The 23,062-nt window shown below is 42.8% G+C and overlaps 1 protein-coding gene across 1 annotated transcript in view; it reads right to left on the reverse strand.

The window, feature by feature from the left end:
* Positions 1–2,782: 2,782 nt before the first annotated feature.
* Positions 2,783–23,062, reverse strand: part of tspan3a (tetraspanin 3a) — a 56,263-nt gene continuing 35,983 nt past the window's right edge. The window contains exon 7 of the mRNA XM_080216264.1: positions 2,783–3,448. Within this exon, the coding sequence (XP_080072390.1) occupies positions 3,356–3,448 (93 nt within the window). The 3' untranslated portion in view covers positions 2,783–3,355. The remainder of the gene's footprint in view (positions 3,449–23,062) is intronic.

Consider the following 23,062-nt stretch of genomic DNA (forward strand, 5'->3'; position numbering starts at 1 on the left):
CTGCCCTTGTGTCAGTTGGTACGCAACCGATTTTTACATCCTTTTCCTAAAGGAAGAAAGGTGGAAGAGACAACGTCCAGATGCGTGGGGTCCTTAATCATGCTATCTGCTTTGTTGAGGCAGCAGGAAGAGTAGACAGAGTCAATGGATGGGAGGCTGGTTTGTGAGATGGATTGGGCTACATTTACGACCTTTTATTGTTCCTTGCGCTCTTGGGCAGAACAGGAGCCATACCAAGCCGTGATACGACCAGAAAGAATGCTTTCTATGGTGCATCTGTAAAAGTCAGAGTTGTAGCTGACACACCAAATTTCCTTAGTTGGTAGCAATACCGAAGTTAGACCCTATGAACCTAGTATGAATCTAAATCATTGATGCCAGACACAGCACAGCAAGTCTGGCAAGTTTAATCTGTTGCTGTTTCCATCAGCTCCAGGAGTCCATGACATTTCACTAATGCAAGCAGCCTTGGTGTTTCAATCGTTTGTTAAACTATGACAATGTGAGAGAATGGAATGGTTTTGAACACTAGTCAATGATGTCACCTTGGAACTATTTATCCAACAATTGCATGAAACTCCACCTTACAGATTTGAGATTTACTTTTAATTAGTCATCTTTGATTTGACTATTCCACCTTATCTACAAGGAACATACAATGCCCAGGGCTACCCCAATTCATGGCCACTGTTTTTTTCATTCTGGTATCACCAGCATTTATTGCCCATCCCCAATTGCTCTGAAACAGAGTAGCTTGCTCAGCCATTTCAGCATTTAAGAGTCAACGATTGTAGGTCTGGAGTTACACACAACTAGGTAAGCTTCATAGAATCCTTACAGTGCAGAAGGAAGCCATTTCGCCCATCGAGCTTGCAGACAACAGTTCTACCCAGGCCCTATTCCCTTAACCCTACGTATTTACCCTGCTAATCTCCCTGACACCAAAAGGCAATTTAACATGGCCAGTCCACTTAATCTACACAGCTATGAATTATGGGAGGAAACCAGAGCACCTGGAGGAAACCCATACAGACACAGGTAGATGTGCAAACTCCACAGTCACCCAAGGCTGGAATTGAACCTGCATCCCTGGCTCTGAGGTAGCAGTGCCAACCGCTGTGCCTTCAGATTTCCTTTCCTAAAAAGGACATTAAAGGAACCAGATGGGTTTTTATGGTTTCACAATCATTCTTAGTTTCAATTCCAAAATTTAATTGAATTCAAATTTCACCATCCGCCATGGTGGGATTTGAACCCGAGTCCCCAGAGCATTAATGCTGGGTCTCTGGATTACTAGCACAATAGCAGTGTCATTACACAGTTTCATTTCCTATACTACCATTTGTGATCGATTGTATAAGCAGCCAGTCTGTGTCAGAGGCACATTGAGAGAAATGGCCAGATGATGCATTATGCTGGGATAACTACTCTGATCTTCGAATAGTGGAAGAGGATATTTTAATATCCACCGGAGGATGCCAGAGTCTTGGTTCAATAAGGGATCCAAAAAGGGATCCTAGTGGTAATGTCACTGGACAGTTAATCCAGAGATTTAGGCTAATGCAGGTTCAAAACCACACTAGGACAGCTGGTGGAATTTAAATTCAGTTTAATAAATCTGGAATTGAATAGTAAGCAACTGAAGCTAGACCATGAAACATTGATTTTTGTAAAAACCCATCTGGTTCGCTATTGCCTAAAAAGGAAGACTCCAGGTCCACAAACGTGATTGACTGAAATGGCCTAGCAAGCCACTCAAGTTTCCATTTGGCCCATCGGACTTGCACTGACAACAATCCCACCTTATTCCCATAACCCCACATATTTACTTTGCCGATCCCCCCAAAAACTAGGGTCAATTTAGCACGGACAATCCGCTTAACCCACGCATCTTTGGACTGTGGAAAGTAACCAGAGCACCTGGAGGAAACCCACACAGATACAGGGAGAACGTGCAGACTCTGCACAGACTGACCCAAAGCTGGGAATTGAACCTGGGTCCCTGGCACCTTGGGACACCAATGCTAATCACTGTACCACCCAACTCTGGCAATCACCTCTTCCCGTGAATATCAGAATCACAGTAAACATTAAAAAACACTGCGCACAACTCCTTGGATTTAAAACGGCTTGCAAATCTGTTTAGTTGTTCTCATTCACTCTACAAGTCATGTCCTCAGCCGTGTACAGGATGGCATGCAAGTCCCACAACTACAAGTGCAATAAATGATCAAATAGTTTGCTTTATAAGTTGATAAATACTGGACAGAATAGTGGAGAACTCCACATCTCTTGCTTGAGAAGTGCTGTGCACTATTTTACATTCCAGTGATCAGGAGCAATTTAACTTCCAATCCCCAGGGATGCGGTAGCCAACTGTTAAGTTTATTTACAAGTCACAAGTAAGGCTTACCATAACAATGCAATGAAGTTGCCACACTCCAGCACCTGTTCGGGTCAGTTCACCTGAGCAGCATGTCCTTCAGACTGTGGGAGGAAACCGGAGCACCCAGAGGAAACCCACACAGACAAGGGGAGAACGTGCAGACTCCACACAGACAGTGACCCAAGTCGGGAATCGAAACCAGGTCCCTGGCACTTCAAAGCAGCAGTGCTAGCCACTGTGTTGTTGCGCTCCCGCGATGAAATCTGCCAACATAAGAGCCCAGGAAACAAATTTGGATCCATACAATCCATCTGGCTTCACGCAGTGTGATTTTTTTCTGGAAAGGTGCCGTTTTTGTTCATCTAATCACATTTAAACCAAACGCAAAACAACAACTTCAGTTTCAACAATCTTTATTTATTTTAATTAATTCAGTTCACATACCCTATCCTCGCTAAAAGGCTGCATTATTTCAAGAGACAACTTAAAACTTCTCATCAGAACTCACTACACAGACGGCAAACTGGAAAAAAATACTATACAATGTAAAATATCTTGATAGTGCACAGTGAATCTAAAACAAAATTCAGTTTGAGGGCTAAGGACAATAAAGTTAATGCTTAAATCTGGAAGATCAGACTCTCAAAACATGTCAGTTACTAGTGATTACAGTTTCCTTGATTGCTACAGTATTAGTAGTCATTTTTGTACAATTTAATCTCTACTAGTTATACAGGGTTTCAGGTACACCCATCAAGTATGCACTTTTGTGCGACTAACCCCAGCAGTTCAGACTGTAAGATGTGCTTTAGATTTACTTGATATATACAAAAGAAGGAGTCCCGTGTCATAGACGCGGCCTCTATGAATAGATTCTGAGGGGTGAAAAACGACATAACAATTTTAGGGATTGAGGGGAGGGTAGGGGTGAAGGAAGAGGGAAACAGAACAGAGCACTCGGGAAACAGATTATGCATAGGTTCCTCCAGGGATAAGAGGCTCATAGGCAAGATCACCGCTCCTCCTGCACAGCACAACGAAGGCACACAACATGCCCAGCAACTAGAGGACAAAGAAAAGAAAAAGAACAGTAAATATTATTGGGATGACCCAAACTTAAAAAGCACCTTTGCTTAACGACCACTCAAACGCTCGGTGGTCATCACAACCTTACCTTCCATTCCATTATAGTGGTCTGCTGCTTAATTGGGCACAGCAAGAAGCCTCAACTTCTACTACACAGATGACAAACTGGATAAAAATACTATACAATGTGAGTAGGTGAGTCATCTGATGGAAGATCATTGGAAGCATGAGCTTTTGGAGCAAGTAAACCTGTTGGACTTCAACCTGATGTTGAGCGATTTCTTACTGCACCCACCCGAGTCCAACACCAGCATCTCCACATCACAGCTGCTTAAATGAGTATATAATCACACCCCTCCCACCTCCAGCACCTAACACAAACCCCTCCCAAAATCAGGTCATTTCCATAAAACTACAAGAGCAAGATGAACAAAACCAATTTACACGGCTTAAATTTCATGTCTGGTTAAATAAGATCACAAGGAATAGGCTGGGAAGGCAATTCGACTCAAGCTTAAGTCCATTCATTGAAACATCTAACTAGTTCGAGAGAAACAGCAGCATTTTCCCCTCTACTAAACTTCCCATCTCTCAAGACGATAATGATCATTCAGAGTCTCCCATTCAAACTGGTCTTAAATTTGCCTTTTAACATTATTGACATTACATCCAATGTAAACGTCCCCACTTGGGCCAGAATGCTTCTTGCCCCTATCAACAAACCAAAGGGACTGGGCTGACGTTACCTGGTGACACAATCATCTGTCGATTACACATACAACAGATACTTATCCAGCACAAGAACACTTGCGGAAAATGGAAAACAAAACATTTCAAAAAAGTGCTTTTCATAAAAATTAAAAACACTTGGATTAGTATCAGATAAAAGGCATGCTTTAAGCAATGGGCCTTATTTGCACTTATGGAGCTTCCCTTCAATTTTTGCAACTCTGCACACAGACTGGAGAGCTCATTATCAAGCAGCTTAATACAACATAACAGGATTTCCAAGTGTTAAATAAATTATAAGCAGCACACAGGAGAGTGTTCACCAGCAGAATGTAATGAATAGTGTCGGCTACTAAATAGGCAGTGGTTACAATATACAACTGGGCTCATTATGCACTGAACAGGATGATAGCCAATAGAAAGTGGCACTTGCATGTTCTTCACCTTTTATTCCAACCTGCAGAAGGCAAATTATGAAATTGTGGAAAGGCTATTCAACCAAGCTCTCGCTTTGAGAAGATCGTATCGAGTTTGCAACACTTTTCATAAAATATTGATATATGTCCAAATATATAACGTGATCCAAAGTTTGGCTTGAAAAAAGCTCACTTTAAAAATCCAACTACAGCAACAACTTGCATTTATATAACACCTTTATTATAGGGCAACGCTCCAAGGCACTTCACAAAAACCATTAATAAAATTCAAAATCAAGCACAAAGGGACCAAAAATTCACTCCAAGAGGTTTTGAGGCAGGCCTTAAAAAAGGGAGAGTGCTGTACTGAGATGGCACAGTCTCGAGGAAGAATTTCCCGAGCTTGGGGCCTTGACCGCTCAAGGAGATGTTACAAACAGGAATGAAGTTCCTAGGAGGAGGGGGGAGGGGGAGAGGAAGGGAAAAGGAAAAAAAAATCAAAAAAAAAGGAAAGAAAAAAAGAGAGTGGTAAATCAGGAGGAGATCAGCATCTGGTATTTATGAACCTGCACCAAAACAAAATGAAAGCAAATTCAGGATATTTGAGAAAAATCAAAAGTATTAAATTAAGAACAAAAAAATTACAGCACAGGAACAGGCCCTTCGGCCCTCCAAGCCTGCACCATGCTGCCCAACTGAACTAAAACCCCCTACCTTTCCAGGGACCATATCCCTCTATTTCCATTCTATCCATGCATCTGTCAAAACACCCTTTAAAAGTCACTACCATATCCACTTCCACTACCTTCCCTAGCAAGTTTCAGGCACCCACCACTGTGCGTAAAAAAAAAACTTGCCTTGTACATCCCCTTTAAACCTTACCCCTTGTACCTTAAATCTACGTACCCTAGTAATTGGCTCTTTCACTCTGGGGGAAAAAGCTTCTGACTATCCACTCCTTCCATGCCCCTCAATCTTGTAGACTGCTATCAGCCCCTTAACCTTCGTCACTCCAGTGAGAACAAACAAAGTTTCTCCAATCTCTCCTCAAAGCTAATGCCCTCCGTACCAGGCAATATCCTGGTAAATTTTTTTCTACTCTTTCCAAAATCTTCATAACCTTCTGGTAGTGTGGCAACCAGAATTGAACACTACATTCTAAGTGCGGCCTGAGGTTCTATAAAGCTGCAACTGACTTGCCCATTTTTAAACTCAATGCCCCAGCCGATGAAGGCAAGCCTTTTTAACTACCTTCTCCACTTTCAGTGACCTGTGTATGTGTACACCCAGATCCCTCTGCTTATCAAAAGGAGACATTCAATACATCATTGAGCATATTTGATCGTTTGCTTTATGTTGATCAGTGCAGATCATGCAATGTCAAGGGAAAGACAGCAAGGGCTGGGCTGCAATGTAATGCAGTACCACAAATTGCTCCTTGATAATATCCAGGGCATCACTAAGTTGGCCATCTGCCCTCTGGCTTGCTGCAGGGGCGTCAAGAGCATCCATGAGATCCATGAGAGGTCCACAGGGTCCTGAAGGTTTTCCTGGAAAACATTAGGAACTCTCATCACATACACCTAACACAAAGCAGAAAATGGTGGTGATGACCATGGATTTATTGTATGCCCTGAAGTGCCCTGTATGGTTTCGGTGGTTGGAGATAGGATCCTACACAGCAAGAGGCGGCCATTTGGCCCAACAAGTCTGCACTGACCAAATCCCACCCAAGCCCTATCCCTGTAACCCCACTTATCTACCTTACAAATCCCCCTGACACTAAAGGGCAATTCAGTGTCACCAATCAACCTAACCTGCATACCTTTGGATTATGGGAGGAAACCCACGCAGACACAGGGAGAACATGCAGTGACCCAAATTGAATTGAACCCAGATCCCTGGCGGTGAGGTAGCAATGCTAATCTGTGCCACCATGCCACCCATTAGAAAGATCAGCCAATGCGCACTAGTTATCTAGGCTTGAGGGCAGCCTGGAGTTAAGAATTTTGTCTACATCAAAAACTGATTTTTATTTGTCTCCAGTCACTGAAGTTGGGATACAAAAGGATGTTTCAACTGAGGTATGAGGAGATCTTTAGACCCAATTTGCACCTTACAAATAAGCAACAATCTGGCTTGGAAAATGCAGGTCTGAGCTCCTAAAAGTTCCACATGAGAACTCAGGATTTGGAATCACTTGAAATCTTTCAAACAAATCAGAACGACAAGAAACTTGCAACCTTTTCATTTGATTACAGGATTCACTGAGGTTTAAAGTTTATTAGTCACAAGTAAGGCTTACATTAACATTGCAATGAAGTTAACGTGAAATTCCCCAAGTCGCCACAACTCCAGCACCTGTTCAGACACACAGAATTTAGCATAGTCAATGCATCTAACCAACAGGTCTTTTAGACTGTGGGAGGAAACCGGAGGAAACCCACGCAGACACGGGGAGAACGTGCAAACTCCGCACAGACAGTGACCCAAGCCAGGAATCGAATCCGAGTCCCTAGCAGTGCTAACCATCGTGCCACCCGTTTACATATAGTCCAGGATTTTTATACCCCTATGGATTGTAAACATGTTTCTTTCTATTATGCCCTCATTCTGTAAGCAAAATGGAAGGCTAGCCAAGCTAAGACTTTAAATGTTTGAGCAATCTTATTTCCTGGCAAGGTCCAGTTAACCTCATTACAGGATCATGCATCAAGCACATAGCCATGCTGACAGTTCGCTTCCTTACTGGCTGCAGCTGCTGCTGACACAACAGAGAGAATACAAAACCCATATAAAATTGAAAATGTATTAACTGCCGGGAGTGGATCAAAACTGTAATCGAATCGGTGGGTTCAGATAGCAGCTAACCTCTGATTCAGCTTGAGTCAGGCAGCTGGCAAAGTAACACAAGAACTTTTCCTGCCTTGTAATTATTTCTAGCCAACCAGGATTCTATATTTCAATGTCCAAGCAGACTATCATTAGATACGGTGGTCACAGCTCATCCCCTCAGTAACACAGGGGCAACAGGAAATAATGCACTTGAATTAAAGACTTAAAAATAAAAAAAAGTTTACAGATTTGAAAAATAATAAATGTCACTTGATCTACCAATAGATCTCTACAAAACAGAATGGGTATTTTAAAGAGTCAATGCATGATTGAAATGGTAGTTTGGAGGGGGGAGTGGTGGAGTGATGTGGTATGAGGTCAGGTTTACAATTAGTGTCGCCTAGCTTGGGGAAAGTTACATTCTATTATGTGTAGAGGGAAACCCACAAAAAAAAGGCTTCAGTATGAAACCACAGCTTAAAAAGGAGTGTTTGACAAACAGAGGAACAGTACTGTTTGCACTTGCCACAACATCTTTACCTCGAGCTGATATTAACCACTCACTCTGAAAGTGTGAGCACTTAGCACAACTCATCACAAACAAGTTTTGGACAGACTGCAACTTTTTAAAGTCACGTGCCCATCTTTATAATTTGGGCAAAGGTTGTGCCAACTCAAAGTTTCTACTTAGGTCAAAATACATCAAAAAATCAAAATGCTCTTTTTGTTGATTTGATTTATTGTCACATGTATTAGCATACAGTGAAAAGTTTTGTTCCTTGCATGCTATACAGACAAAGTATACCATTCATAGAGAAGGAGAGAGTGCAGAACGTAGTGTTACAGTCACAATTAGGGTGTAGAGAAAGTTAGCACGAAGTGGGTCCATTCAAAAGTCTGATGGCAGCAGGGAAGCTGTTTTTGAGTTGGTTGTACGCGACCTCAGACTTCTGTATCTTTTTCCAGATGGAAGAAAGAATGTCCAGCGTGTGTGGGGGGGTGGGGGTGTCCTTAATTATGTTGGCTGCTTTTTTGAGGCAGCGGGACATGTAGACGGAGTCAATGGATGGGAGGCTGGTTTGAGAGATGGATTGGGCTACATTCACAACCTGTGTAATTCACAGTCTATTTCTCTCCATCGTCCCCACTTTCTTAAGGAGAAATCTTTCTGCACACTTAAAATACTAGTAGTTTCTCTGTCATGCCCCTGAAGTTCCTATGATTAAAACCATATGCTTGATGGTTTTCATTATCAGAAGCTGGATAGAATGGGACTATTTTCCCTGGAGCATAGGAGGCTTAGGGGTAATCTTATTAGAGGTCTATAAAATAATGAGGGACATAGATAAGGTAGATAGTCAAAATCTTTTCCCAAAGGTAGGGGAGTCTAGAAATAGAGGGCATAGGTTTAAGGTGAGGGGGGAGATATACAAAAGGGTCCTGAGGGGCAATTTTTTCACAGAGGATGGCGAGTGTATGGATCGAACTACCAGAGGCAGTAGAAGAGGTGGGTACAGTTTTGCCTTGTAAAAAAAACATTTAGACAGTTACATGGGTAAGATGGGTATGGAGGGATATGGGCCAAATGCAGACAATTGGGTCTAGCTTAGTGGTAAAAACTAGGCAGTATGGACAAGTTGGACCAAAGGGTCTGTTTCCCTGTAGTAAATTTTTGTGCCTCTATACTGAATGATGTGGTGTGGGCAAAAATCACCAAATGCAAATCTCTAAACTCCATCTCTGACACTAGTGAAAAGTTGTTAAATTCAAAATAAAAAGTAATCCCAACTTCTACTTGTGGCCACTTGAGGGTCTCACTGCCTCCCACAAGACTGTAATCCCACACAACACACCATTTGTGGGGATAAGCAATGGGGTAGAAATCAAAGACAATTTGTAGGCACTTGACATCCCAAAGATGCTGGGTACATCACAGCACAAGGGACCCGGGTTTGATTCCCAGCTTGGGTCACTATGTGCAACCAGTACTTTCTCCGTGTCTGCGAGAGTTTCCTCCGGGTGCTCTGGTTTTCTCCCACAGTCCAAAGGTGTGCAGGTTAGGTTGACTGGCCATGCTAAACTGTCCCTTAGCGTCGGGGGACTAGTTAAGGTAAATGCATGGCAGTTACGGGGATAGGGCCTGGGTGGGATTGTTGTCAGTGCAAACTCTACAGGTCAAATGGCCTCTTTCTGCCCTGTAGGGATTCAATGATTGTGAAGATAAATTTTAAAACTCCAAGGCTTAGCATAAACAAGCACCTACTGAACTTTCTTCCCCTCACTAACCCGACCCAAGGTCAGTGCATTTGCATTACAAGCATCTTGGTTTTCTAATCAAGTCTCATCTCCATTTCCACATTAAAATGAGCAAAGCCAACAAAAATGTTCATGGGTCCCTACTTGAGCTATGCCTGAAGTAGAAGGGTCTTAAGGAACTGTGAGTGAGCTGTTTATTTGAGCCTGCTGTGCCATTTTAATAGCCTTGCCTCCTCTTCATCTCTGCCCTTCAGATACACAAGCGTAACACCTGAACAGAACTCTTTTCCCCCACTTGGAACAGATAAAATATAAAACCATTCTATTCATTTGACCTGTTTATTGCACCACACAAATGGTCCCTCAAACCTCCATCTATTTTTGTTACAGTTTTCCAACAGGCCCTGCTCAATGCAGGCCAACATTGAGTTTCAATATTTCAACTCGCAGTTTCAAGCATAATGGAAAGGGCAAGTATTTAACTGCGGTGACACTGCGAGCAATGGCACATATTCAGAAAATACTCAATGTCATGTCGCTGGACAATTCCTTTTGCTCCTGACCAGGTCAGGAGACAAACACGCAAATCATGGAGCTGGGTCAGAAAGCTGGAAGATCCTGGATGCAAACAAAGCACATTTCTTGAAACTGCAATACTTGTTCACTGTCATTGCAAGAAGAAAGGGCATCAAACTCCAGGTACCTAGTGCATAGGAGGTAATGACAATAACTCACTTTGAAGAAGGAGCAGCACTCAAAGCTCATGATTCCAAATAAACTTGTTGGACTTTAACCTGGTGTTGAGCGACTTCCTATTGTGCCCACCCTAGTCCAATGCCAACATCTCCACATCATGGCTACCATTGCAAACCGCCAGTTCAAAGTGGAGAGGACCTCCAAGAACATCACACACACATCGACAGACATCTCCCCTGAAGCAGTGCTCCAAAAGTTTGTGATTCCAAATAAACTGGTTGGACTTTAACCTGGTGTTGAGACTTTTTACAATGGCAATAAAGGCAAAAAGTGCTGGAAATACTCAGCAGGCTAGGTAGTATCAATGGTATTAATGTTTCAGATCAATGACCTTTCATCAGTACTTGAAGTAGATCAGTTTTTCCTCTACAGATGCTGTTTGACCTGTTGACTGTTTCCAGCACTTTGTTTCTAACTCAAGATTCCCAGTACCTACAGTAATTTGCTTTTATCCCCCTCGCAATAAGGGTGCTGAAAGGTAGCACCACGTGCATTATTGGACCTGCAAAGTACGTAGATCAGGATCAATGGATTGCATACTGCAGTAAACGTGGGAAGTTCAATCACAAGTCTCAAGCCTTCATGTTGTAAGCAACTCTCCCAGTACTCCAACAGAAAAACATATGGGGTGGCACAGTAGCTAGCATTACTGCCTCAGTGGCAGAAACACGGGTTCAATTCTGGCCTCGGGTCACTGTCTGTATGAACTTTGTATGTTCTCCTCATGTCTGCTTGGTGCTCCGGTTTCCTCCCACGTCCAAAAGATGTACAGGTTAGGTTGATTGGCCATGCTAAATTGACCCTAGTGTCAGGGGAATTAACAGGGTAAGTGTGTGGGGTTACAGGAATAGGACCTGGGTGGGACTGTAATTGGTACAGACTCAGTGGGCCGAATGGCCGCCTTCTGTACTGTAGGGATTCTACGACACTTTAAAATTTAAAAAAAAAATGAACTGCTTGAGCCTACAAATCACCTCGCCTTGGAGGTGAGATTTTTGAGATCCTGCAGACTATTCGAAGAGTACGCAGTTCTCGGAGGGCTCTGGTCACTGTTCCTGCCTCAGCTAATGCCACAAGGAGAGATTATCTAATCATCCATGGTTTCCCAGAATTTACTATATGGAAACTGATGACAAAGGCCTCTTTGGAAACATTGAAAAATCAAGTTGTTTTCTGAGGTGCATGCTGAAGCCTTGAAGACAGAAAAGGTACTAATGAATGCAATTTCTTTCTCCTTAACGTTTAGATAAATCTGCAAGTAAAAGTCACAAAAGGAGATTCCTCTGCAAGAGAGGAAAAACAAGAGAGTTGGGAGATTGTAGGGGGGAGGGTGGTGAAAAGCTACAAAGCCACCCGAGGGAATTTCCAATTGTTCCACGCTGACTTATTCAGCAGTCTAAGGGTTGGTCACACAACACAAATCAAACCTGGTAAATAACGTGGAGTAGATTACAATGGGTAAAGGGATACCCTTTATGCTTTCGCGTCACAACCTTTCCCACACCCTGAATCAAGTTGCAAAGCATAAACTGCTGCAGGCCAGCTGCCCATCAGCAGAGTAGTCACTGGAACAAGAGATTCAGCCTTTGAAGGCCAATGGAAAATTGAAAGATTTACTGCTGCAGTTTTTGATGCTGATGGGTCAAAGTTCTGTGGTTTTGCAAAAACTTCCAGCAAATGAAGGTCAATCTTTACAGTTTTGGAACAGAAACAAAAGGAGCAGAGCGATGTTTAATGGGGAGGTCAACAACTTTTTGCAGTACATTTAAAATCAGGAAAGTTTAAGTTGGATTTCAGGATGAGCAAATGTGAAAATCGGTTTGCTGCATCTGGGATCAGAGTAGAGAGAATAGTGTGGAACACAAATAAATCGGCAGTCAATTCATGGTCAATGGACTTTGAGAATCCAAAATAGAACAGCACCGCTATAAAAGCAGCTTTACTGAGGTAGAGTGAACGCCATGCCAAAAAGCCCCTCTAGGATTTTATTCATCTTCTCAGATGTTCCCAGGCCCTCCACAGCAGCACTATAGAATACCTCTGGTGCAGAGGATGCCATTCAACCCACTGAGTCTGCACCGACTCTCCGGAAGCACATCTTACCCAGCCCACCTGCTGTACCCCCGTAGCCCTAAGTATTTACCATGGATAATCCATGTAACTTGTACATCTTTGGATTGTGGGAGGACACGGGGAGAATGAGCAAACATCTCACACAATCACCCAAGGCCAAAACTGAATCCAGGTCTCTGGTGCTATGAGGCAGCAATACTAACCACTGTGTCATCCTGAATAAAGTGTTCCACGAAACTTCACAGGAGCTTTGCTCAAAGTGTGTTATTGTGTCACATAAGGAGGTATAGGATAGATGATCAGAGGTAGGTTTCAAGCACTGTCAAAGGAGAAGAGGGAATAGAGAGGTGAAGGAGTTTAGGGAGGGAGTTCAAAGGTTCGGGCCTAAGCGGCTGAAAGCACAACTGCCAATGTTGATGGGATTGAAACTGGGGATGTGGAAGAGACCAGAATTGGAGCAGTACCAACAACAGCAGATTGCAGGGAGGGATTTGAAAACAAGGGTGAGGATTCTAAAACTGCAAAAGGTTGACATACCAGGAGCCAGTGTAGGTCAGTGAGCACAAGGGTGATGGATAAATGGGAACTGCCACAAGTTGAGATGTGAGCCAAGTTTTGGATGAGTTCAATGGATGGATGGAAGAGGGAGACCGAACAATTATGTCAGAATGTTACTTAGCTGTAGACAATTGTGCATATTGTGTAATAAAGTAAATGTTTCAGAAACTGAAGGTTTTACAGAAACATGCAAAAGATAGGTTTGCAATCTTTAGAGTGAAGTTGATTTCAGGTACAAGAATGCAAGTAAGCTATAAGTAGAGCATAATGTGCTTAAAGACTGATTGAGTCATGCAGGGAGGTCCTTCTGTGGAACAGGACTCAATTTTAGCCGAGTGACTTCCAAATGAGTGGCCCAGATTAGCTTTATATAAAAAAGTGTTCCAAGCTAAAAAGCTTCTTAACCAAGAGCCTTTTTGCAAACACCCAAGGAAGTAATTTCAACGCTTGGCTCTCAACACCACAAGACACCTGCAGAAAAACTACAAGCCTGCAGCAGACCAGAAAAAGGACAGGATCAAGCCAATTTCTTGAGCTCCCTTGATATCAGAGCAAACCACTTTCTCCCTCCTTTCCTGGATATTCCAATTCTCACTGAAATGTATTCTGATGGCAAGTGAAGCAACCCATGGATGAACCTAGATTGTGCAAATTGCTATACATAACCGAGTGCCGTACACACTTTACTCAATGCCCAAAGGTGCATGTTTTTTTGGGAGTCACTAGATTCAGTAACATTCAGAAAGAAATGGGCTTTTTGGCTCCTTGGCCCACAGACACAGGCACAAGAGCGTGAGAGAGCACCAATGGACTATGGCTGCACAAGTCTGAAAACACCTAACCTCAGAAGCTAAGCAGACTCAGGTCTGGTTAGTACTTGGATGGGTGACCTCCTGGGAATAGCAGGTGCAGTAGATTTTGTGGGAGGCACAGTTGCATAGTGGTTAGCACTGCTGCCTCACAGCACCAGGGACCTGGGTTCAATTCCAGCCTCGGGTGACTGCGGTGAGTCTGCATGGGTTTTCCCCTGGTGCTTTGATTTCCTCCCACAGTCCAAAAGTTGTGGTTAGGTGCATTGGCCGTGCAAAATTCTCCCTCAGTGTACCCAAGTAGGTGGAGTGTGGCGACTAGGGGATTTTCACAGTAACTTCACTGCAGTGATAATTTAACTGCTATTGTGACACTACTGAAAAAAAACACTGGTACAGGGATTTTTTTTTTAAATTCCCCATTAAAATCTTCTTGCAGCAAATTCTAGGCTGACTGAGGTGAGAAATCCCAAGTCAGCTGTCAATGATGGGCCAGCTGGAGTTTTACTGGGAGGTCACAGCCTTGGGTAATTGGCTGGAAAAAGGAGAGAATAAATCTTATATACTTTGCTTCTTCCATCACCCACTTCTGCCCACCACCCAAGAACCTGGCATCCTCACCAGCCAGTAACTGACTAAAGCATAGCCAACTAGTTAAGACAAGTTTGATTCACAGAGGACAAACGAATGGACGTGGCACAACACCACGAATTGCTACAAATTGTAAAGCACCGGTGGTTGTTGCTGTACTTGGAAACTGGAGGCAATAGAAACATGTTTACTCAGCAAGTCTAGTTCTGACATACTGCATGTACTATTATTGCAATGTTCTCTTCCAACAGGCCGCATTTTAGGTTCAGGATATTCTGTGGGACATGACCCATAACTCTGGAGCGAAAAAGATAGGAACAGAGGTGGTTCCGGGGCAGAGCGCGCACTCACCAGCCTGCGGGCTTACTGTCACTTTTAATTATAGTTCTAGCGCAGTTTGTACACTGGCAACCCACCCTCATCCCTTAAATCAAAAAGAATACCTTCAATTAGTTACTTGTACATGTATCACTGCCAGAAATATTTGCAATTCAAGAAAGACAATAGCAAATCAGCACACATTCTAACCTGCCAACTCTGACAGACTATTAGGAGTAGAATTAAGCCTCACTCACGATCACAAAATTGCTTTGAAATTTCTGAACTTTTCACAGCACAGGAAACCACTATCCGAATGAGCAACACCCCTACTGCCATTCCCTACCTCCTCCCCATAACCCTGCACGTTTTTCCTTTTCAGATAATAATCCAAGTCCCCCAACGAATGCCTCTCGGACAAAGCCAGAGTGCTTAACTGCAAGATGCACTAATCCTTCTGCACAATTCTACTCAACCATGTTGCACTTGCATCTGGACTCCAGAGTGACTGCAGTGGAACTTGTCAAAAAAAAGTGTTTTACTCTCCCCTGAGTCAATTGCTCCCTGGAGTCTAAAAATGTGTAGAGCTTGAAGCTGCTGGTTGCTTGCCTTGTCTCCAGCCTGAGTCACAGCAGTTGCAACCACTGGGGAGCCACAACTCACTGCTGTGAATAAAGGGGCAATCAATCTGCAATCTGCCCACGACTAGCTTGACAATTTACAAGCTGTGGTTGTTGTTACCTGAGGTTACAATTAGAGAGAATTCTCTAAATGCAATTAAGGTCACCGTCAATCCACAATTTATGCACAAAGATTTAATTTCTATTCCTTCACAGGAAGTGAGTAGTGCTGGCAACAAGCATTTTGTTGGCTCCTCTACAATTGCCCTGGGGATGTTGGTGGAGAGTTAACTTCCTGAAGTTCTGCAGTCCATCTGGTGTAGCAAAATCCATAGCACTGTTAGGAAGGACATTCCAGCATGTGGGTCCAGCAACAGTGGGAGGAACTGTGACCTTGCACCACGCGCCAACTGAGTAACCCACCTATTGTCATTCTTTACTGCCTTCCTCCCCATAACCCTGCACATTCTTCCTTTTCAGATAATAATCCAAATCTCCCCATGAATGCCTCTCGGGCAAAGCCAGAGTGTTTAATTGCAAAGTGCACTAATCAAGATGGTGTGCAACCTGACTTGGGAGCTTGCAGATGATTGTATTCCCATGTGTCTGCTGCCCTAGTTCTTAGGTGATAGCCATGGGTTTGGAAGGTGCTCTCAAAAAAAAAGGATCCTTGGCAAGCTGCTGCAGAACATCCTCTATATGGTACACACTGCTGGTGGAGGGTATAAACCTGTAAGCTGATGGATGGGATGACAATTAATAACTACTAGTGAGAATCAAAGTTATGATTAAAATAGTAATCTTCAATACTATGAATTATCCAAGGTTAACTATAAAGCAATGAAAATGGCAAGAATACCAAGATCCAAGCAGCATGCAGCATCAGAACTTGCACAGTTGCTGCAGGTCCAGGCTACACATGCTTCAAGCTCCGCAAAACAATATGCTTTGGCAGGTTTTATTTCTGGGTTCCCCTGCAGCCAAATCTCAAGAGGCTAAGCACATGTGTAGGCAGCTATCCTGATATGCATGTGGATGTGCAGGGGAATTGATGCAACTTGCAATTAAATCACTCCATCCAGTCTTGGCTACCAAATCAGAATAGAATAATCCTCCTCATTCAGCAACCCCCAAGGCAGAGATGCCAGGATGGCAAAAATTACCTTTGCATCCACTGAGATAAAATCCCAACAAAAACAGTAGGATTTTAAAAATAATTTTGTAAAGCATTTTAGATGCAGTATTATAGTCTTGTAAACAACTCTGACACGTTGGAGATTAAATAAACTAACAAGGGTTATAAAGCAATCTAGAATGCTTTGCATTTGGAAAAAAAACCACATGGTTTTCTCGATTCATGAGGTTGCCTTGGTGATTTTTGAGATGGCATGTCTGGACAATATTGGCAAATACTAAAACAGGAAAAAAATATTGCTGATTTTTTCCTAAAATTATTTTCATTGAAGAATGATGACTTTTATTGTATTGGAGTGCTGCCTTTCTTCAGAAAATGAAATATTTTCAATCAAAGTTATGTCTTAATAGCTGCTTGATTTGAATCAGATTGCCACAGGATACGGTATACTGTGTGCACATGACACAATGGGGTCAGGATGCACTATATGCTCAAAGGCACAAAGTCAATAAAAAAAGGGATTCTACTCAGCCTTGTACTGCGCGGTCAAAGCAGAACATCCAATGTTTATCAGAACCAAGTGTTCTTAAAAAGTTCAAACCTTTTAGAGCGAAGAGATTTTCAACTTGCTATTCTATTGTTTATTATTAAGAATAAAGGTCTGTGTGTTGCATATCAGCAAAAAATTTGTCACAAGTAGGTTTACATTAACACTGCAATGAAGTCCCCATGAAATTCCCCTTGTCACCACACTCTGGCGCCTGTTCGGGTCAATGCACCTATCCAGCACATCTTTCAGAATGTGAGAGCACACAGGAAACCCACACACAGGAGAACGTGCAGATTCCACACAAGCAGTGGCCCAAGCCGAGAATCGAACCCAAGTCCCTAGCACTGTGAGGAAGCAATGCTAACCATTGTACACCCCCATATTGAAGGGTAGATGCAGATTTGTGGCTGTGATTTATTCCCTCAAGTATATATACACACACTCACTAATTCTTACTGCCCACTGTTAATTTTCAGTAAACACAGTAAAAAGTCTGACAACACCAGGTTGTCAGACTTTTTACTGTGTTTACCCCAGTCCAACGCCGGCACATCCACATCAATTTTCAATAAGGCAGCACGAATATCAGTTGCTTTTCCAAAAGGGAGATGACGTGAATCACCCTGTCTGCTGTCACATGCAGAAATAACTTACATGGCTGCCTTGAAAATACCAACCGACACAGGGGAGGGGTAAATTAACACAAGGAGTTTTTCTTAACCTTCCAAGCACCATTTGCCACTACAAGATGCTGCGTGAAAGACTCAGCGAGAAGCAGCTGGTTTTTAGAAGTGGGGGGAGGGGGGAAAAATGCGAGGTTTTGAAAAAAAACTGAAATCATCAAATCACCAAGCCTGGAGACACTGCCGTCATAGTCTGTGACTTTATGGACAGAAGGTTTAGTGTTTTAATAAGCTAAAGATATACATCTGCGAGGCTAAAGCTGCTATAATGCTGGCTTTCACCCACACAAGTACTGGTCAGTTCTTAAACTGCACCAGATAGTGTTACAGTACAGCTATTACTGGCGATGAGAGTTAATTCACACAACAGAAAAAAACACGGTGAACAGTGTCCACCCAAAACAATCCCATTTTCTCCCTTGGGGAAGTCAATGGATCTCTGACAGATTGTCAGTATTCCTCAATGAAAATAATTTTAGAAAAAGAATCAGCGATTTTTCTGTTTAGTATTTGCCAATATTGCCCAGACATGCCATCTCAAAAATCACCAAGGCAACCTCATGAATCAAGATAAAATCATATGTTTTTCCCAGATGAATCATTTTCTTCCGAGAATGAGAGGTGCTCCAATGTCTCAGAAGAAATCAACCAATTTTCAAAGAATCTTAGCATGAACAAACGATGTGGTTCCATTCACGAGTATTTTTACCAGGCAAGTGTTTATTGGGATATTGAGAGTCGGACTTGTATCCCTCACCTGGGACCTATGGGATAGAGGCTTGCTGACTGTAAAGACCCTAGAGAAAATTGGGCAGTCTCAAACTAGTGCCTAGTAGGTACAGGCCAACAGCTTATTAAAAAAAATTGCTAATTCAACACCTGGGGTGGCACAGTGGCAGTTAGCACTGCTGCCCTCTCAGCGCAAGGGACCCAGGTTCAATTCCCGGCTCGGGTCATGAGTGTGGAGTTTGCACGTTCTTGTCAACGTGTGGGTTTCCACTGGGTGCTCCAGTTTCCCCCCACAGTCTGAAGGACATGCTGGTTAGGTGCACTGACCCTAATTGATCCTGTGCATTGACCCATTAACCTTGAGGAGCAGGCGGGTAAGTGGAACTGATCCACTTCAGATCAGCCATGATCTTATTGAATTACAGGGCAGGCTCGAAGGGCTAGATGGCCTACTCCTGCTCCTACTTCTTACGTTCTTATGACTGAAATAGGTGCCGGAGTGTGGCACCTTGGAATTTCACAGTAACTTCACTGCAGTGTTAATGTAAGCCTTGTGATACTGATAAATAAACTTACAGGCCTAGGCTAGCTGTTGTGGCAAAAACGTGTCACCATGATACAGCAGGGGTGGTCTTCCAAGGTCAATTGTGAGCCATTTTGAGGCTGATTAGCAGCAGCTCGTGTGTTGCTTTGAGTGCTCGATGCGAACACCAGGCACTTGAAAAGAAAGCGCTTCTGTACTCAACACCAACATTCCACCAAATTGAGAAAGTGAAGTGTTTCTCCTCAACCACTGATTGCTGTTGAAAGCTTAATCTACTTTTATTTCACCATTTCTCCAATTAGCTGTCATCAAAAACTTGTGGATTAAAAGCATCTTATTTAAGAGTCAGTCTTTATATTAAAGAGACATTTTTACAAAAGCTTTTCAGGAGGGCTCATTTGACAAAACTGTGCAGATTTCTCTTCCCACTATGATTTTTTTCAAATCCAGATTTCAGGACAAACATTATTCTCTGTGGAGTTTTACGTTATCTTTCTTATTGATCTCACAGAAACTTATAAAATTTCTAACAGGATTAGACAGAGTGGATTCAGAATGTTTCAAAATTGTGGGGGGAGTCCAGAACTAAGGGTCATGGTTTGTAGATAAGGGATAAATCTTTCAGGACTGAGGTAAGGAGAAATTTCCTCACCCAGAGGGTGGTGAATGTGTGGAATTCACTATTAAATGTAGTGAGGCCACAATGTTATGCAATTTCAAGAGGAAATTAGATATTGCTCTCAGGGCTAAAGGGATCGAGAGATATAAGGCAGGGAAAGTGGGGGAGGAGATGGGAAAAAAAAAATCAAGGTATTGAATACAATCAACCATGATCATAATGAATGGTTTCATTGGTCAGAGCATTGAAAACAGGAGTTGGGATGTCTTGTTGAAATTGTACAAGACATTGTTAAGGCCACACTTGGAATACTGTGTGCAATTCTGGTCACCCTATTATAGAAAGGATATTATTAAACTAGAAAGAGTGCAGAAAAGATTTACTAGGATGCTACTGGGACTTGAGGCTGAATAGACTGGGACTTTTTTCCTCTGGAGTGTAGGAGGCTGAGGGGTGACCTTAGAGGTCTATAAAATAAAGAGGGGCATAGACAAGGTAGACAAGATAGTCAATATCTTTTCCCAAAGTAGGAAAGTCTAAAACTAGAGGGCATAGGTTTAAGGTGAGAGGGGAGAGATACAAAAAAAAGGGTCCAGAAGGGCAATTTTTTCAGAGGGTGGTGAGTGTCTGGAACAAGCTGCCAGAGATCGTAGTAGAGACAGGTGCAATTTTTAAAAAAGCATTTAGATAGTTACATACGTACGATGGGTATACAGAGGGATATGGGAAAAATGCAGGCAATTGGGATTAACTTAGGGGTTTTTAAAAAAAGGGTGGCACGGACAAGTTGGGCTGAAGGGCCTGTTTCCGTGCTGTAAACCTCTATGACTCTATGAATGGTGGAGCAGGCTCAAAGGGCCATTTGGCCCACTCCTATTTTCTATGTTTCCTTGATTCCTTGTGGCCTTAAGTCTTGCAGTTGGTTTTTCTAATATTTGCATTTAGACGGCATTCAACCGAGAAAAAAAAGACACCAAATGTCACTTCACAGGAAAACACACAAGGGAATGGACACAAAAAATGAATGAGGAAGAGTTGGGAAATATGATTTATGGCTTTGGGGAAAGTGATGGGGTTTTCTTTTTAAGAAAATTATGTGGGGAGGAAGAAAAGGAGGGAAAGAGTTTGGGATTGGGATGGAAGTGCTGTTTTCAATAGTAGGGTGATGGAAAAGCAGAGTTGCAAAATTGGAGTGATGTTGCTGTGTAGCGCTCCAAAAGCTCATTATTCCAAATAAACCTGTCAGACTTTAACCTGGCATTGAGACTTTGTACTGTGCCCACCCGACTCCAAGGCTGGCATCTCCACCTCATGACCCATAGCCAAGTTTAGGGAGTTGGTGACTCCAGCATGCAAATAAAAAGCAAAAGTACAAGTCCAATAGGATTTTTACTTCTCAGCAATTTTGAATTTGTGGATGCAAAAAGGTTCAACTGCGAGAAGGTCAATATTAACAACTGAAAATGTTGCTGCAGGAACATGCATTAGAGAATAGAATAACTTATGAAACACAGACTTGGGAGTTCTTTTGTAGATTCTCAAGGTTAATGTGCAGGTTCGGTCAGCAGTTAGGAAGGCAAATGCAATATTAGCATTCATGTTGAGAGGGCTAGAATACAAGAGCAGGGATGTACTTCTAAGGCCGTATAAGGCTCTGGTCAGACACTATTTGGAGTATTGTGAGCATTTTTGAACCCCATGTCTAAGGAAGAATGTGCTGGTCTTGGAGAAAGTCCAGGGGAGGTCCTCAAGCACAATCCCTGGAATGAAGAGCCTGTCATATGAGGAACAGTTGAGGACTCTGGGTCTGTACTAGGAGCTCAGAAGGGTGGTGGGGGGCGGAATTTTATTGAAACTTACACAATACTGCAAGACCTGGATAGAGTGGACGTGGAGGGGATGTTTCCACTAATAGGAAAAACTAGAACCAGAGGGCACAACCTCAGGCTAAAGGGACAATCCTTTACAGAGACAAGGAGGAATTTCTTCAGCCAGTGGTGAATCTGTGAAACTCTTTGCCGCAGAAGGCTGTGGAGGCCAGGTTATTGGGTTCTTTAAGACAGAGATAGATACGTTCTTGATTAATAAGGGGATCAGAGGTTATGGGGAAAAAGGCAGGAGACTGGGGATGAGAGAAAAAAAAAAATCAGCCACGACTGAATGGCAGAGCCAACGAGATGGGCCAACTGGCCTAATTCTGCTCCTACGTCCTATGGTCTTATTACAAATCAAATTACTTAATTCAAATGGAGGGAAACCATTATGCAGTGTTCACAGTATTTCAGTCAAAGGTTTTGCTAGCTTTAATGATTGTAAAAATCCATGGGGTGTCCATGGTTACAATCAGTTTTGAAGCTCTAATGACACAAGGCTGTTACTTACATGGAAGCTCTGTCTAAAATAAAATCACCAATCAAATCTCAAAACATTCAAATTTCTCCTCAAATGATCAGAGAGCCCAGCAGGAGAGCAAAACAAGACTGAAGTGTTCAACCAACTTTAAAATCGGAAGTGCCAAATGCCTCCTGCTAAGGTCCCTGCCATTCACAGATGCCAGTCTTCAGAAAGCGCGATTCACTCCACAGGGTACCAAAACACAGATGAGTTTACTGGCTACAGCAAAGGTGATGGGACCCGACAACATTCCAGATACACTGCTGAAGACTTTGTGCTCCAGGACTAGCCATGTCTCTAGTCAGTCAGTCTGTTCCAGGACTTACAACACTGGCATCTACCCAAAACAATAGATATTTACCCACATATGGCCTGTTCACAAAAGACAGGACTCGGCCAATTACCACCTCAGTCTACATTCAAAATGATTGCATGCATTGACTATAGTGCTACAAAATGGCACTTACTCATCAATAACATGCTCACTGAAGTCCAGCTTGGATTTTGCCAGGACCTCTTGGCTTCAGACCTCATCACAGCTTTGCTCCAAACTTAGACAGAAGAGCTGAATTCTAGGTAAGGAGAGAATGGCTGCCTTCAATATCAAGGCAGCAGTTGACAAGAGTGTGGCATCAAGGAGCCCCAGTAAAACTGAAGTCAATGGAAATCAAAAAAGGAAAAGTCACACTGATTGCAGTCGTACCTAGCACAAAGGAAGACCATTGGCTTCCAACAAAAACAATCTTAGCTGGGAGTCAGAGGTTTATAGCACGGAAACAGGCCCTTCAGCCCAACTTGTCCATGCCGCCTTTTTTTTTAAAACCCCGAAGCTAATCCCAATTGCTCGATCCATCTTATCCACATAACTATCTAAATGCTTTTTAAAAAACAAAATTGTACCCACCTCTGGCAGCTTGTTCCAGACACTCACCACCCTGTGTGAAAGAATTTCCCCTCTGGACACTTTTGTATCTC

Source organism: Carcharhinus amblyrhynchos, chromosome 32 (assembly GCF_965287045.1).
Source record: "Carcharhinus amblyrhynchos chromosome 32, sCarAmb.v2.hapA, whole genome shotgun sequence".
Lineage (NCBI taxonomy): Eukaryota > Metazoa > Chordata > Chondrichthyes > Carcharhiniformes > Carcharhinidae > Carcharhinus > Carcharhinus amblyrhynchos.